Source organism: Borostomias antarcticus (genome assembly GCF_949987555.1).
Source record: "Borostomias antarcticus genome assembly, chromosome: 11".
Lineage (NCBI taxonomy): Eukaryota > Metazoa > Chordata > Actinopteri > Stomiiformes > Stomiidae > Borostomias > Borostomias antarcticus.
The window spans coordinates 5,989,536-6,007,035 of NC_140244.1; the positions used below are offsets into that span (position 1 = coordinate 5,989,536).

Below are 17,500 nucleotides of genomic sequence, written 5' to 3' on the forward strand. Positions count from 1 at the left end.
TATCCCAAATTTAAAATACTACATCAAAACAGATTCAGAAAGATTTATTAGTGTTTAAAAGCATGTAGGCAACAACCAATAAATAAAATAAGCAACTATTATAAATCTTATAATAAACCACTACAGTATGTCATGTAATTCAACATGTCAAACAAGAGTTTTGTTTTCAAAAATGAATTCCAATCGACTGTCAACATGATTATGAGTAAGACATTCCAGTGACAAGCAAGATTAAATTAGTATTTCATATCTATCATTTAGTGAGCAGTAGATAATGAGGTAAGGAACAGTGAGGAGAAGTACAAGCACATGAGAGGAGTGAGCTACAGTAGTAACAAATTGTGTACCGTCTGGTTTCAGCTATTTCTTTTTAAACATGCATTAAAGGTACAGCGTGTAGTCGTTGCCGACATCTAGTGGTGAACGTATTTGGCAGAAATTGAATATCATTTCATAAGTATGTTTGAATTACATGTATAATCCCATGAAAATAAGAATTGCTGCATTGTCCTTACCTTAAAATGAGCCCTTTATATCTACATCTACAACATGGCAGCCTCCATGGAGCAGGTCCCTCCACGGAAGCTGCCATGTTGAATTCAGTGTATGTGAAGCAGACGTCTCCCTAATAAGCCTATAAAACAAACAGAGCACCTTTGATGAGAGTGAAAGGGGCTTCCCGGGTGTCTTGTCTAAGGGGCTGGGTATCCATCTCTATCACAGACTAGCGTCCAACGTCTTTAGCCTCTATTGTATATGTGAGCTTCTAGTTTCATGTATTGAGTTGGTTGCAATCTGCAACCTCACCACTAGATGGTGCCAAGAACTACACACTGCGCCTTTAAAATTCAACATGGTTTAAAGGCACCAACTCAAAATAATGAAAATGAAAATAATGAAGAAAAAAAACATGATCGAAGGATATAAATAATTTCTCCCTGATACGGACAAAAACAAGAAAATTCCATTTTTTTCCCACACAAAAAAACATAGTAAACAGAATTATACGAGATATACACTGTTCAATTACAGATGCTGGCCAGATTTTTCAATCACCATCGCTGGACATCGGAGGGAAATTCATTGAAATGCAGTGCTTTATCTTGTTCCTTCTGTTGATGACTAAACAACATCAAAAACTCAACTAACCAATATCAAAAACTCAGTCAGTGCATAACAGTGCAAGGAGGTATCTCAAGTCCTAACCTACTTCAATTGCAAGGTCAGTGTACTGTATGTGGAACAGACGTCTCCCGAATAAGCCTATAAAACAAACAGAGCACCTTTGATGAGAGTGAAAGGGGCTTCCTGGGTGTCTTGTCTAAGGGGCTGGGTATCCATCTCTATCACAGACTAGCGTCCAACATCTTTAGCCTCTATTGTACAGTATATGTGAGCTTCTAGTTTCATGCCAGCTTTTACAGACTCATATATTACATGTAGCTTCAAGCTTCATGTTTGTATAGCCTCTTATGACAGTGACATACATTAAATGGTTTCTAAAGATGACCTCAGAAAGCAAATTCACTCCACCATCAGGAAACCCCTTCTTTCTCTGCTCATATGAAGACATTGTCTGGACAGGATTCCAATCTGGTGAACTTGTCACCTTTCCCTCAGTTCTGTTTAAGGACCAATGGAAGGAGTCAGGTTATAGGTTGGAATCCAGCCTTCTTGTCCAAGGGTGCATCTCAATAGTAAAGTCACTTTCCCTACAGTTACAGCTTTGTTAAAGGAGCACTTTGGTACTTCGCATTATAAGCCCAGTTATAAGGTTATTTACGATCATATACGGTTGTTGACAACATTGTATGTTCTTGAGATATTAGCGCTCATTGCCTAGCTACTAAGTTTCAGTTGTATACTTATATATGCCCATAAAGATCCATTATATTGTTAGCTGTGAAATTAGCAATGAGCACTAATATCTCAAGAGTGCACAGTAAATTTTTATGTGGACCGTTCTATATGATCGTAAATAACCGGGTTTATACCGCTAAATACCAAACTACTCCTTTAAGGATGACACCTGCTAGGCATCTAGTATATCTCTTCAACCGTCCTTTTTCAGATACATACAGGAATCTATAGATGAAGGCAAAGAAAAAGGCGAGGCAGCGCCACCTACAGTATTGAGATGCTCCCCACGCTCTTGCTACGGGGCAGGCAGGCTGTACTAGGGGAGCTGGACTACCCCGCTAGTACGCGCCCCTCCATCCCTTCAGAGAGCGGCCGGCGTGCGGGTGGGTGGGGTGGGTTGTTCAGCTCTCCGAGGACGCGCTGTCCAGCCCGGGCCAGGCCGCCACACGCAGCCTGGGTACACTTCCCTCCATCAGCCTCTCCATCCACAGACCCAGCCTGTCCAGCTTGTGGTGGACCTCCAGGCTGGTCGCCCGGCTCCGATCCGTCCCAGACCTGCTGCTGCTGTCGCTGCGGTCTTCCCTGGAGCGCGAGCGGGACCGAGAGCCGGACCGAGACCTACTCCCGGAGGAGCGCCCCGCACGGCGGGGGGCGCCCTCTCCCTGGGCGCCGCCGTCTCCTGTGAACGCGGGCCGGAAGTGGCAGAAGTATTTCTTGTGGCCGTTGAGGGCGAGCACGTGCCCGGTGTAGACGCCAGGTCGGCCGGGCGAGGAGGAGGAGGAGGCGTCGCCGCTGTCGCCCTCGTCCTCCCCCTCGTCCTCGTAGCCGGAGCCCGGAGCCTGTGCGTCGTGGGGGGCGGAGGCCAGGACGGAGGGCAGCCAACGCCGGTGCTTGTCGGCGTTGAGGAAAGAAAAGTGGAGCGTCTGGGTTCTAGAAGTCAAAGTCAAAAGTCAGTTTTATTTCTACAGCACATTCATACGAGCAAATGTAGCGCACAGTGCTTTACAGAATAAATCGTAGCACAGAAGAGCACGCAGACGAACGGAACATTAGAGACAGCATTGAACGGAACAGAAAATAACAACAAAAACATGACACGGTATACACAAATGGAGAGAGACAGAGTGCGTGCGTGTGTTTATGTGTGTGTGTGCGCGCGTGTGACTTGTCACTTGAAGCCCCCTTACCCAGAGAAGGAGAAGACCTCTTTGGCAAACTTCTTGAGCAGAGCGTTCTTGGAGGCGTCGGTGAGCACTAGGACCACGTTGATGTGGCCCGGCCTGAGTCTCACCAGGTTACTGGTGTAGGTGACGTCCGTCAGCTCGGTCACCTCCACAAAGTCCTTCTTCGGAGGACGGCTGGGAGGGAGGGAAGGAGGGATTAGAGGGAGGGAGGAAGAGTTCAGCATCTATACTATAATGGCAGAAATGGAGGACCGGCAACGGGCCACATGCACTTCGCCGCCTGGCCACTGGAGGGCGCTACGAGATTGAAACGGCCACAGAATGGTCTCGCCTTAACGAACAGCCGTACCAAACATGCCGCTAGAGACAAAGGCTGCGTTCCGAATGGCATACTTCTACTTCTTACTACCAGTACCTACTACAGCTGCCCTTAGAAAGTACGTACTTTGCAAGCAGTAGGCATCCAATTGGGACATACTACCTTGTCATAACATTGCGCCTTGAAATTTGCCCACATCCGTCGCTGTCCATAACGCGACATTCGTCTACAGCTGTCAACTCGCGCATGTGACGCACATTACCGCTGCGCAAAGGATTGTGGGTCAGAATAGCCAGAAAAGCCTGCTGGCGTGCATACTGCAAAATACGACCGGATGTAGTAGGTCATCCTGGTATTTTTGCCATACTGCATGTGGCATACTATGTATTGGGACATACTACATTCTGTTTTGGCATACTATATAGTAGGGTAGTAGGCGATTCGGAACGCAGCCAAAGGGTTTGGACTGGGGTGTGCAGGGGGGTTCCAGCACGAGGGGGGCGCCACAGAGCCGCCCAAACAAAGCCGCCCATTCACCTCCATTCATTTGGAGCCAAGATGTCAGTTTTAGACAGATGGACAGACCACAACGGCCCCATGGGCAATGTGCACTAATAAAGTGTCTGTCGGTCTGTCTGTCTATCTAACTATCTTAGCAAAACCCGTTTAAGAGTTCTTCTGCCGAAGCCATGTCACAAATTACACAGTAACTTATTTTCCCCAACATAGCTGTGCTATGCATGGTGTTCTCTCACCTGGAGGTGCTGCCTCTAGTGGCGGAGGCATTCTCAGACGCATTCCCAGTCTCCGGTGGCTGCTTGGCCTTCGGTTTCTGGGGCTTGTCTTCACCGGAGTCGCTGGAGATTAACCAGAGAGACAGATCAGCTTCCACAAGAATACTGACGCTGAAACATTGGCAGAATAATGAGCGATCAGTAGAAACAAACAAAAAAGCTACTGTGTGACCAGATGTGACAGCCACTGCTGGGTTGGTCCTTATGACGGCAGTCCTGAAAATGCGCTAGAGGGTTTTGTTTTTACCGTTTTCCTTTTTTTCATTTTATGAAAATTGAAGTTGTGAAGAGCCCACTCAATATAAAAAACAACAGTTTTAGGATCACTAAGTAGTCATATTTTGTCATCAAAGTCCGAAGTGTGAACAGCTTATTCTTTGAAGCCCTTTTTCTCTGCTTAGTGATTTCAGGTGTACCAACATGTAGAGTAGAATATCTTCTTTATGTGCAGATTTCAATGCATGGCACATCATTTGAAAGCTTACAATTTACAATTTTATAATCTGTAAAACCTGGCCTTAATTAAGGACCAAAACTACCAGTGGCTGTCACAAGTGAAACATAAAACAGAAATCTCTCTCTCACCTGAAGGCTTGGATGAGGACGGTACCGAAAAGGATGAAGAGTGCTGAGAAGATCAGCGACAGGATGGGCATCATCTCCCTCCTTCCAGACAGACACCAGGATTAAAACCCTCCAGGCTATCCACACAATTACAACTCTAAAACCCGTCAGACTACCCACACAACTACAGTTCCAAAGCCTGGATTGTCATCTTGGTAAATGTATGAAGTAAACAGCATGACAACAGACTCCTACCAGTTAGAGTAGAGCAGGTCGTCATATATTTGAAGGAAGTAATCAAATGCGGTGTTCATCCACTGAACCAGGAACATCTAGGAGGGGGAAGGAATCAAAGTCAGGTGGAAGAAACGTTTGCTCTCAGTCAAACCCGCTGCCTAGCCTGGTGAGACCATCCTGTCTGGCTGAAGGAGTTTGTCAAGGCAAGTACTCCCGCCCACAATAATCGTTCTAGATGGGGGAGGGGGCTGGACTGATCTGCGGAGAGAAACGGAATTGGAGATTTCTATTTGAGATCAGGATGGTCTCACAAGGCTGTCCGCCAACTACCAACTGTCTCTCAGCTCACAGTGTGTAAGTCTGCATGAAGGAGGGTGACACAGGGTTCCCACGAGGAACAAACCGCAGACCACGTCATCCAGGACTGTCCGATGTATCGGACACCCAACGGAATGCGTGGCCTGACGGTTGTGGATGACGAAACGGTGACATGGCTCCTGGAGGTGAGCCCGGATATATAGCCTCACCCAGGCTCAGGGGGGTAAAAGGATAGCCCCTCGGCCCCGAGCCTGGGGGGGAGAGGACGTGACAACGTACCCACAAGACAAACAAGAAGGTTCTCACTCAAGTCAAATATCAAATTCCCTGACTGTCCCCAGACTTTTAGTGACTAAAAAGCAGAATTTCCATGACCTGTAATGAACGGAAAAACTGCTGACGAGCAGGAAGGGGATAAATGGGTGCTGAAAAATCAAGTAACCATAACAACCACTCAGGAAATACAGGAAATGTGTGAAATAACCTGATATGAAAAATACTGCATGGAAAATATTACATTTTGATGAATGGCAACTAAAATGTAAACATGCTACAAACAAAACTGATATTCCATGACTTTGCCCAAAAAAATGATCAAATTCCCTGACTTTCCATGTCTGGAATAGACTTTTTAAAATTCCATGATATTCCAGAAATTCCCTGAACCCGTGAGAACCCTGTTGCTGTCATACTGCAGGTCAGGGGGTCGTAGTCATATACGTGTGTGTGTGGAGGGCCACTCACAGGGGCCAGCTCGTTGTTGAGCTCGGGCAGCGTGGCGTCATAGGTCAAGTAGGCGGGGTCTGTCTGTAGGAGCTCCAGCTGCTCGTGGAGGCGGTGCTTATCCTCTTCGCTGCCGTTCCACCCACCAATCGCGGAGCGGTACACCACCTTGCCCGCCTGGCTCCGCCTCTCCAGGATCACCACCTGACCAAACACACGCACACACGTGAACACTTAACCATAGGTGTGTGAGTGTGTGCATACATATGCGAGAGTGTGTGTGTGTGTGTGTGTGTGTGTGTGTGTGTGAATGAATGAATGAATGAATGAATGAATGAATTAAATTTTTTTGTGTAAGTGTCATGCCTACTGTCATGGCCCATCCCATGTGGGATTATAAGACACCTTTACGACTTACTTTTTTTCCTCTACATAAGTAATCTATTTACATGCAAAATGTTTCCAGTGTCGCTGGTCAAGCTCAAATGAACAAAAAAAGAGATGAATAAATAAATTATACGATATATAGATACATACATACATGCAGACAGTTAGCCCTGAATCTCTATTGGTACAGTGCTCTCTTCCTTGTGTTCCAAGCCTTATCTAGATGTGTGTGTGTGTGTGTGTGTGTGTGTTAGTGACCTGAGGCGGTAGCGTGGCCTGACTGTTGAGCAGGGCGTGGCAGAGCGGCTGCTGCTGTCTCTGGTAGACGTAGGCGAACCGCAGCACGTCTTTAGAGTTGGCCGCAGCGAAGGCCAGGAACGCCTGGTTCCCCGACACCAACGCCTGCTCCTCCCCGGTCATCAGCAGCACACAGTACCTGGGGTAGGGAGGGGGGGAAGGATATTACTGACGCACAAGACCTGGGGTAGGGAAGGGGGAGAGGATATTACTGACACACAGGAGAGATGACGTCATAGGGATATATAATGTAGTTTCCTTAAAAAAGGTATTCTTTCTCAGTTAAGAGCATTCTTAAACCTAGGTCCAAATCAAATAACTCAAAAAGGCACCCTTGCCCACCCCCCCCCCCCCTCCACAAGACCATGATTAGTAAAGGTTTCTTTTAACAAATTTAATTCAAGTTGGCATTTTTGAGAATTGGAACGCGGCCCCTTTCCCGTGCGGTGACCCCGTGACCCCCCCAGGCCTTACTTCCTGCGTCTGTGTAACTGCTTGACGGGACACAGCTCATCAAACAGCTTCTGGTTAACCAACCGGGGCACCTTCAGGAACTTGTTGTTGGAAATGAACTCATCCATGATCTGCCTCTTCATGCCTTTTGCCTGGGGGGGGCGGGGCAGAGAGGGGAAACAGGGATGGAGAGAAATGAATGAATGAATGAATGAATGAATGAATGAATGAATGACAGGAGAGGAACGTTAAGACAGCTTCAATACGGGCATGAGTGATTACATTCCGTCTAATAACCCATTCTGGTTGCACTATGCTTCGGAATGCCCCTCTGAACCTCTCATACGTGAGCGTCCACAATCACAAAAGATGACGTTACCTACGTATATTATCCACAATATTAGGAATTTTCAGTTGCCGTTTAACTGCACTTCGTCGAGACGTGAAACGACACTTAAAATAAATGATTGCATGAATGAGCGGTAGTTGAGCCCGGGGAGGAGTGGGGAGGGGGAGGGGTACCTGGACGATGTCGGCGGGTCTCTCCACGTTCTCCTGGAACAGCAGCATGGTGGGGGCGTAGGTGTTGACGCTGAACTGACGTCGCAGGTGGGCGGTCTCGGACAGACCCTGGTCCACGTAGCCAAAACGCACGTAGTCTCTGAAGGCAAATGCTGTGAGCTGGGGGGGTGGGGGTGAGAGTGGACATTCACTACCCTGGCCGGTCCAGTGGTCATCACTCCTGCCTCTGACACACATTCCTGCACCTCTGGAATCCCCATCAAACTCCCTCTTCTAATGCGTAGAGAGGTCTGAGACATTCATGAACATGCATTTGTTGTTTTTAAATGTGCTCTACAAATAAAGTGGTATGATATGGTATGCAGACAGTATTTCCATCAGTCTAAAATATGTTTCCTCTAGGAGTATGAGTTTGGAAATTCTATAGAAATGGTTAAACAATCCATTCTAACTAAACCCATTCGATTTAAATCTACTACTGTAGATTTAGTTAGTTTGACTAAAATATGACTAAAACTAAATAACATTTTAGTCAAAAAACTATGACTAAAACTAAATCAAAATGTGCTGTCAAAATGAACACTAACACAAGGCAGCCTCTCACCTTGTAGAGGAGGGACACTACAGGCACCTGGTCGACAAGCAGCACACTGGGCTTGTTCTCAACATGCCAGCTGCTCAGGAAAGACAAGTAGTTCTTATCTGTGATCTGGAAAAAAAGAAGAATATTGTCTTTTTCTGGAGGTTTCTAGAGGTAATGGTAAATGGACTGCACTTATATAGCGCTGTTACCCCAAGCACTTTACAATGAAGGCCTCTCATTCACCCGTTCACACACATTCACACACCAATGGCGGCAGCTGCCATGCAAGGTGCTAGCCTGCTCATTGGGAGGAATTTGGGGTTCAGTGTCTTGCCCAAGGACACTTCGACATGCGGACAGGAGGAGGCGGGATTCAAACCGGCGACCCTACGATCATTGGACGACCTGCTCTATCTCCTGAGCCACAGCCATCCCTCTTGTCTGGAGGCACAACTTCACCCGTGTAAGACGATACAACTTTTCAGTTCACTGCGACAAATTTTAAACATCACCACAAGCAACAGCTAAATATATATATATATATATATATATATATATATATATATATATATATTCGTAGGAATTGCGAGTGTACCTTCTCCACCAAGCCCTGGGGCAGCAGCTCCTCTAGGAACTGCCGGAGGTGCTCCCGAACCACGGCGTAGTGGAAGAAGGTCACGCGCCCGTTGACCACGCCCAGGATGGCGGGCGCACGGTGGGCACCCAGCTGGTTGGCCAGGCGACGCTCGTAACCCATGTCCACGACACCGATCCCCACACCTGCACGGACAAAAAACAAATGAGGCATGTAGCCAGTGCCAGAATTAGGCTTCATCACCGTCAAGCCACAACAAGTAATCTCATAAACATCAATGGCTGGTTCCCTAAGGGGGAAAAAACCCTTTCAATAGAACAGATGGCCTCAGTTGTAAGTCTTGGACGAAGCTTGGTCTTTTCATATGGTCTTTTTGGTCTTTTTATCTTTATATTGTATAGATATGTAAGTTGTGTATGTGTAACTTGTACATCTGTAGTCTCTCTCCGGACTGAAATATTACGTTGAATCACTGCACTCCGTACACACACAGTCTGGGCCACTTCGCCGCTCGAGCTGGTGTTCTGAGGGCGTATCGACGGGTCAGAATTGAAAGAGTGACAGGTCGTAGCAGCAAATGAGACGCTAGCCCAGGTTAAATAGTCGGGGCATGAGCGGGAGCGCCTGATATTCATTACCGATTGGTGTCGTCGGGATTCCGGACAGGATTTGAATGCCAGATTTTTGCATGAAGTGTCCCAGACCCAGAGAGAGATCTGCAGCATGCAGTAACGTAGTTAGCGTAGCTCACGTAGTGTATTAGCGAAAGAACTCTCACGAGTCCAGCATTGAGACGAGGACGTCTGTAAATGAGCACATCGCGGAGGCGGCAGCAACATGTCACTGTGACTGTCACTGTTGCGTTTACATGTGACACAAATAAAGAGGTGAGCGTGAATCTGGCCTACCCATCGGCTCCAGCTCCTGTACCACCTCCCTCCACACAGGCTCCATGTGGACGCAGGCGAAACACCACTCCGACGTCACCTTGACCAGGTAGGGCCTCCGGTAGCTGTCGGCCAGCACCTCGCCGTTGTAGCGGGCGTGGCTGAGCAGGTGCTTCCCGTCGGAGGCGCCGCGGCTGGGACGGGGGAAATGGAAGAAGGACTCGTCGAAGTAGAAGCTCTCCTGGAAGTGTCGGAAACCATGCTGGGCTTGACCGAGCGGCTGGTTCTCCTCCGCCCGGCCATAGCGGTCGTAGTTGGACCTGCGCTCCTCGTTGGACAGGATCTGTGAGGGGGGAGGGAGGGTGGGGGTGGAGGAGGAACGGTGGGCGCGATCGCAACGGGGACGAGAGGAGAGCAAGACCAAGGGTTTTAATTCCCCGTATCATCAAACACATTGAAATACATGTGAATGAACAGTCGCATAACGGCGACGTTCACCTCGTAAGATTTGGTGATTTTGATGAACATGTCCTCTGCGCCAGGGTCCTTGTTCTTGTCTGGATGCCTACAAAATTAATCAGAAACATTAGAAGGTAAATGGTAAATGGATTGGAATATGGAGAGGGCGCAGTGGCCGTCTGCAGCCGTATTGTTTTGGGTCCATTTAGTCCATTCGGTAAGATCCAAGACACCTCAGCAGGCCACAAAAATGAAATGACATGTCAGAGAACTGTGCTTGCTTTGATATGAATACCAATATACCAATATTGTGTACGTGTGTCTCACCACTCTTTGACCAGGCGCTTGTACACCTTCTTGATCTCGGCTTGATTGGCGCCCCTGCTGACCCTCAGGACCCTGTAGGGGTCGATCCCGGGGTCGGAGTTCACCAGGTCACCCAGCAGCAGGAGGAGGAGGAGGAGGGTGAGAAGGACGGGAGAGGTCCCAAGTCGTCTTCCGAAGCGCCCCATCTCCTCCGAGCGTCTGTGGGCTAGCTAACGTGGAGGAATTCAAGGCGGTGAAACAAAATGTTCAGACGAATAACTTTCTGTTAGGGACTTTGTGTTTTATTGTCAAACAACAAAACAAGCCTGGAGTTGCCTGCAGTATCAGCTGAGGATACAGAGCAATGTACCTGACTGATGACATTGTGGCTGACAGTTGATTGGATGATGGCCTGATGGCCATACAAAGTACACTATCCGATGTTACCCAGAAGTCAAATGGCAGGGCCACCTAGCTGCCCTGACATAATCCCCAAGGCCAGTTGCCCTGACCAAAGATAGCATTTAGTTACAAGTTCAGAGCTGGTCGCAACGCCCAATCGCACTGACAAGACTGATTTCTGAGCTTGTGCAAGCGACATTTCAAACTGCAACGGAAAAGTAACCGACTCTCCTACAATTACATATCATAGAGAGTCTACCTTCATAATTTCAGCTTGTTATGTGCATATTAAGTTATATAAAAACGACCACAAATCACCACTATGAATTATGTGAAGTGTCGCCCTGAAAATATTGCTTAATTGCTTATTGGCGATGCCTCGTCATTGTATGATATTTCCATATTACTGTACCAACGTTACTGTACATAAAATAGGAGTTGGTGGAATGGGCGTTAACGCAACCCCCCTCCAGGAGTCCAAATTGCAGGGCTATCGCTAAATTAGCAACCCAGTTAAAAACCGACACAACGCCGCTAGATTTGAAAACTGCAAATGTTAAGAGGACACTGTGAGCTACAAAGTCAGTCAAATTGTTATCACCAAACGTTGTCTGGTTTTATACATTTACCGTTTTTGTGACGTTTTCGCCTCAGAGTGGGTGTTAACGTAGCCCCTTCCACTACTAGCTAACGTTAGCTACGCTAAAGCGAATTAGCACTAGCTGGCTTACAGCGTTAGTAGCCGGCACTCAGGCTCACGTCATATCACTTGATGTAGATGATTTTACGAGCAAAAAAAATCACGTATTACGCGTAATGCTGTACAAACGCCTCACCTGAACCGTTCAACTCACGAAATCAGTGTCACGCCATTTGATCTCGGCTGGTAACCAGCTGGCTAGCCGACGACGGTAGAGATGGACTGCGATGATGATGACAGCTGTGTGTGCCTCAGCGTCCTTGCCAGGAATTTCAAAATAAAGGTCTCGCAAAGCAACTGTTATGGTGCATTCGTTTATAACTAGGAGGTGGCAAATTGCGACTTGTTACTAGGAATTATTAAATAAAACACCGCATGAACTCGCACTTCCTCGTCGCAAATTCGGATATGTTTCTCAGCCCCCAGTTGCTCGAATGCACTAGATATAACTAGGTAACTGTGATATAATGGTATATAGCTCGAATGCACACAGGTCGGAGGCAGGTATTTTGCCACTTGCGACTTGCCACTTCCGACCAAAAACGAATGCACCATTAGACCTACTACTTTTGTGATTTGAGTGTGAAAAACACTGTTCTGTCCCAAATGAGGGAAAAACACGTTACCTCAGAGAGAGAGAAACATGATTTCCTCCCAGGCCTGAATCATACACAATACACACTCTGACGGCAAGGGCAACAGCCGAACAGATGAGCTGATCCTCCTCCTCCTCATCATCATCATTATGTATCCTGATTCCCTCATCATTACCAGATGCAGTTAATTTTGCACATTGCAAATTTTGTCACAAATCTGAAGGCCATCCTCCGCTTCTCCTTCATCAATCCATCATCCTCACCATCGCCATCATCATTACATTTTACATTACACACTTAAAACGGAGGATCGTGGTAGTACTTCTTGAAGAGTCGTCATCATCATCATCTTCATCCCTCCATCCTCCTCACCCCTGCTCTTCTCCTGTCTGTCTGTCCTCCAGCTGGGTCTGAAGACACTGGTCACCATCGGGGCTCTGCCGGACCTCACCACGATGTTCCACCTCATCATCTACTTCACTGGAGTCTTGGCCTTCTCCATCCTGATTGGACAGTTGGAGTCTTGGCCTTCTCCATCCTGATTGGACAGTTGGAGTCTTGGCCTTCTCCATCCTGATAGGAGAGTTAGTCTTGGCCTTCTCCATCCTGATTGGACAGTTGGAGTCTTGGCCTTCTCCATCCTGATTGGACAGTTGGAGTCCTGGCCTTCTCCATCATGATTGGACAGTTGGAGTCTTGGCCTTCTCCATCCTGATAGGAGAGTTAGTCTTGGCTTTCTTCATCATGATTGGACAGGTGGAGTCTTGGCCTTCTCCATCCTGATTGGACAGTTGGAGTCTTGGCCTTCTCCATCCTGATTGGACAGGCTGGTTAGCTAGCCCAGTACAAGATGTTAAGATGTTTTGTTTCCATTCATAAGATGCTGTTTCTGCAGAAGGTGCAGCAGAGCTGTGTGTCCTTATATATATATCTATCTTTCAGGTGAAAAGTCTAAAAGTTGAGCAACTGTACACACACGTGCACACATAAACTCTCTCTCTCTCTCTCTCTCTCTCTCTCTCACACACACACACACACACACACACACACACACACACACACACACACACACACACACACACACACACACACACACACACACACACACATTCTCTCTCTCACCCCTTCTCCTGTGTTGTGAGGTGGGCTGGGAGATGTTCGTACATCATCAAGACAGGGGAGGTGCAGTTTTTGGTTTCGTTTATATTAATTAACATTTTGTGATTGAATGTAAATAAACCAAATCACAGCCAAAAGGCTAGTTTCCATTGGCAGTCACCCTGCCAGAAGTTAAAAGACTTCCTAGTAAAAAGTGTTTTGCCTTTTCTACATTTGCTGACCACAGAGACATGTCAGTAGCATGGAGACAAACTGTAGACACCCCTCACAATTGAAGGACAGTCTGAATGAACTTGAACACAGTTGTTTCAGTAGAGCATGTCTTCGCCATGGTTACCTGTCCTGATCATGTCACCTGTTTCAAGGAAATTATAAAGTTGTGTCCCATCATGGCCTCTCTGTGAAAAAGAGAGGGGTAGTTCTATAGAACAATAAAACAGTGTTCTCAGACAGCTCATCGGCTGCAGACTACCAGAGTAAATCATCATTAGTGAATGTATGAATAAATACATAGTATTGTAACATCAATGATGCCATGGAGACGTCATTAGTGCTTCTCATTTGCGGCTGGCTTTATGGACATAAACACAAACAAAAACACATTAACATAAACACAAATAATAACACACGAGAGCAGGGAGAGAGGCAGGGGAGAGTCAAAAGTCAAAGTCAAGTTTATTTATATACTGTAGCACATGTTCATACAAGCAAATGTAGCACACAGTGCGTTACAGGATGAGATCAATAGCAGTTCAATAGTAAATGGTACAAAAAGCAAGAAAACCAAGCAAGACAGATAATATATGAAAAATGAGAATCAAAAATAATTGAAAAGAAACAGTAAAACAGTTTAAAATTGAGAAGATTTAATTTAATATTCAATTTGAGAGAGAGAGAGAGAGAGAGAGAGAGAGAGAGAGGGAGAGAGAGAGAGAAAGCGACACACCCTGACAGACCTAGCACATAGCTTGTGCACCTATTGGAAATCTGCCTCTTTCACTGATACTGTAGTCTCTTCATAGTGTGAATTGTCAATATACCAATATGTGGACGAGCATGGAAGACAAATATACCTCCAAACCGTCTTCCACCATTGACTATGGAGCAGGGAGGTTGCTAGTTGAATATGGAGCCGGGATGGTCCTAGTTGACAATGGAGCAGCGATGTTCCTAAATGAATACAGAGCAGGGATTTTCCTAGTTTACTATGGAGCAGGGATGTTCTTAGTTTACTATGGAGCAGGGATGTTTCTGGTTGACTATGGAGCAGGGATGTTCCTGGTTGACTATGGAGCAGGGATGTTTCTGGTGGAATATGGAGCAGGGATGTTTCTGGTTGAATATGGAGCAGGGATGTTCCTGGTTGACTATGGAGCAGGGATGTTCCTGGTGGAATATGGAGCAGGGATGTTCCTGGTTGACTATGGAGCAGGGATGTTCCTGGTGGAATATGGAGCAGGGATGTTTCTGGTTGACTATGGAGCAGGGATGTTCCTAGATGAATACGGAGCAGGGGTGTTCCTAATTGAATATGGAGCAGGGATGTTTCTGGTTGACTATGGAGCAGGGATGTTCCTGGTTGACTATGGAGCAGGGATGTTCATGGTTGACTATGGAGCAGGGATGTTTCTGGTTGACTATGGAGCAGGGATGTTCCTGGTTGACTATGGAGCAGGGATGTTCCTGGTGGAATATGGAGCAGGGATGTTTCTAGTTGAATATGGAGCAGGGATGTTTCTGGTTGACTATGGAGCAGGGATGTTCCTGGTTGTGGTGGGTGAGTACAGCTTTTCTATCTACCCTTGGGGAGGGTCACATATTTAAACTGAATATTATGTAAAAAATGAAATCACATTTGTACTGTTAGGTTAATAATAATAATAATAATAATAATAATAATAACAATAATCACAATACCGATAATAATAATAACAACAATAATTGTAATAATAATAATAATAATTATACAGTTTATTTTTATATCACTTTTCAAAACAGGGTGCTTCACAAAAAATAAAGCAATTAAAATAACACAAAAACATAAAAATAAGAAGCAATAACACCAAAAAAACTGCAAAAGGGAAAAAAAAGCAATGTTATTAAAATAAAAATAACTACTAGGCATGAATAAAAACTACTATGAAAATCTTTTACTTTACATAAAAATTACTTAAAAGATGGATATAGAGATTTAGCTTGTCTGAGACTCTCAGACAGGGAGTTCCACAACTGAGGGGCCCATACAGCAAAAGCCCTGTCCTCTTTGGTGATAAGGAGTATTTTAAGAATAACCAAGAGACCCCTACCAGAGCATCTCAGGCTATTAGGGGACTAACAGGTCTGAAATATTGTATAACTTGTGGTCTGGAGATGTCCTAGAATTAATTAAGAGCCTAGCAGCAGCATTTTGTACCAACTGGAGGCCGGAAATAGCTTTCTGGCTCAGGCCTGAGGGAGTTACAGTAATCTATATGAGAGGAAATAAAAGCATGGAAAGAGAGGGGTAGTTCTATAGAACAATAGAACAGTGTTCTCAGACAGCTCATCGGCTGCAGACTACCAGAGTAAATCACCATTAGTGAATGTATGAATAAATACATAGTATTGTAACATCAATGATGCCATGGAGACGTCATTAGCGCCTCTCATTTGCGGCTGGCTTTATGAACATAAACACAAACAAAAACACATTAACATAAACACAAATAATAAGACACAAGAGCAGGGAGAGAGGCAGGGGAGAGTCAAAAGTCAAAGTCAAGTTTATTTATATACCGAGCACATGTTCATACAAGCAAATGTAGCACACAGTGCTTTACAGGATAAGATCAATAAAAACAGTTCAATAGTAAATGGTACAAAAAGCAAGAAAACCAAGCAAGACAGATAATATATGAAAAATGAGAATCAAAAATAATTGAAAAGAAACAGTAAAACAGTTTAAAATTGAGAAGATTTAATTTAATATTCAATTTGAGAGAGAGAGATAGAGAGAGAGGGAGAGAGAGAGAGAGAGAAAGCGACACACCCTGACAGACCTAGCACATAGCTTGTGCACCTATTGGAAATCTGCCTCTTTCACTGATACTGTAGTCTCTTCATAGTGTGAATTGTCAATATACCAATATGTGGACGAGCATGGAAGACAAATATACCTCCAAACCGTCTTCCACCATTGACTATGGAGCAGGGAGGTTGCTAGTTGAATATGGAGCCGGGATGGTCCTAGTTGACAATGGAGCAGCGATGTTCCTAAATGAATACAGAGCAGGGATTTTCCTAGTTTACTATGGAGCAGGGATGTTCTTAGTTTACTATGGAGCAGGGGTGTTTCTGGTTGAATATGGAGCAGGGATGTTCCTAGTTGAATACAGAGCAGGGATGGTCCTAGTTGACTATGGAGCAGGGATGTTGCTACTGTAGTTGAATACGGACAGGGATGTTGCTAGTTGACTATGGAGCAGGGATGTTGCTACTGTAGTTGAATACGGACAGGGATGTTGCTAGTTGACTATGGAGCAGGGATGTTGCTACTGTAGTTGAATACGGACAGGGATGTTGCTAGTTGACTATGGAGCAGGGATGTTCCTGGTTGAATACGGAGCAGGGATGTTCCTAGATGAATACGGAGCAGGGATGTCCCTAATTGACTATGGAGCAGGGATGTTCTTAGTTTACTATGGATCAGGTATGTTCCTAATTGACTATGGAGCAGGGATGTTCCTGGTTGAATATGGAGCAGGGATGTTCTTAGTTTACTATGGAGCAGGGATGTTCCTGGTTGAATATGGAGCAGGGATGTTTCTAGTTGAATATGGAGCAGGGATGTTTCTGGTTGACTATGGAGCAGGGATGTTCCTGGTTGTGGTGGGTGAGTACAGCTTTTCTATCTACCCTTGGGGAGGGTCACATATTTAAACTGAATATTATGTAAAAAATGAAATCACATTTGTACTGTTAGGTTAATAATAATAATAATAATAATAATAATAATAATAACAATAATCACAATACCGATAATAATAATAACAACAATAATTGTAATAATAATAATTATTATTATTATACAGTTTATTTTTATATCACTTTTCAAAACAGGGTGCTTCACAAAATATAAAGCAATTAAAATAACACAAAAACATAAAAATAAGAAGCACTAACACCAAAAAAACTGCAAAAGGGGAAAAAAGCAATG

General features: G+C 45.3%; 1 protein-coding gene across 1 annotated transcript; it reads right to left on the reverse strand.

The window, feature by feature from the left end:
- Positions 1-74: 74 nt before the first annotated feature.
- Positions 75-11,791, reverse strand: LOC311315606 (dnaJ homolog subfamily C member 16-like). Its single transcript, XM_084446288.1, has 15 exons — positions 11,727-11,791; positions 10,510-10,718; positions 10,222-10,288; positions 9,745-10,066; positions 8,837-9,021; positions 8,263-8,367; positions 7,659-7,817; positions 7,158-7,288; positions 6,645-6,822; positions 6,021-6,203; positions 4,977-5,053; positions 4,743-4,823; positions 4,119-4,220; positions 3,048-3,218; positions 75-2,790 (listed from the first exon to the last, which is right to left on the reverse strand). The coding sequence occupies exons 2-15, from the start codon at positions 10,692-10,694 to the stop codon at positions 2,262-2,264; spliced, it is 2,475 nt and encodes an 824-aa protein (XP_084302414.1). The 5' UTR covers positions 10,695-10,718; positions 11,727-11,791; the 3' UTR covers positions 75-2,261.
- Positions 11,792-17,500: the final 5,709 nt, after the last annotated feature.

Excerpts from the sequence above, each read along its gene's own strand:
- LOC311315606 (XM_084446288.1), bottom strand. The coding sequence starts at position 10,694 with ATGGGGCGCTTCGGAAGACGACTTGGGACCTCTCCCGTCCTTCTCACC. Across the intron at positions 10,289-10,509 it reads AAGCGCCTGGTCAAAGAGTG|GCATCCAGACAAGAACAAGG; the intron begins GTGAGACACACG and ends TTAATTTTGTAG. Across the intron at positions 7,818-8,262 it reads TAGTGTCCCTCCTCTACAAG|CTCACAGCATTTGCCTTCAG; the intron begins GTGAGAGGCTGC and ends CCACCCCCCCAG.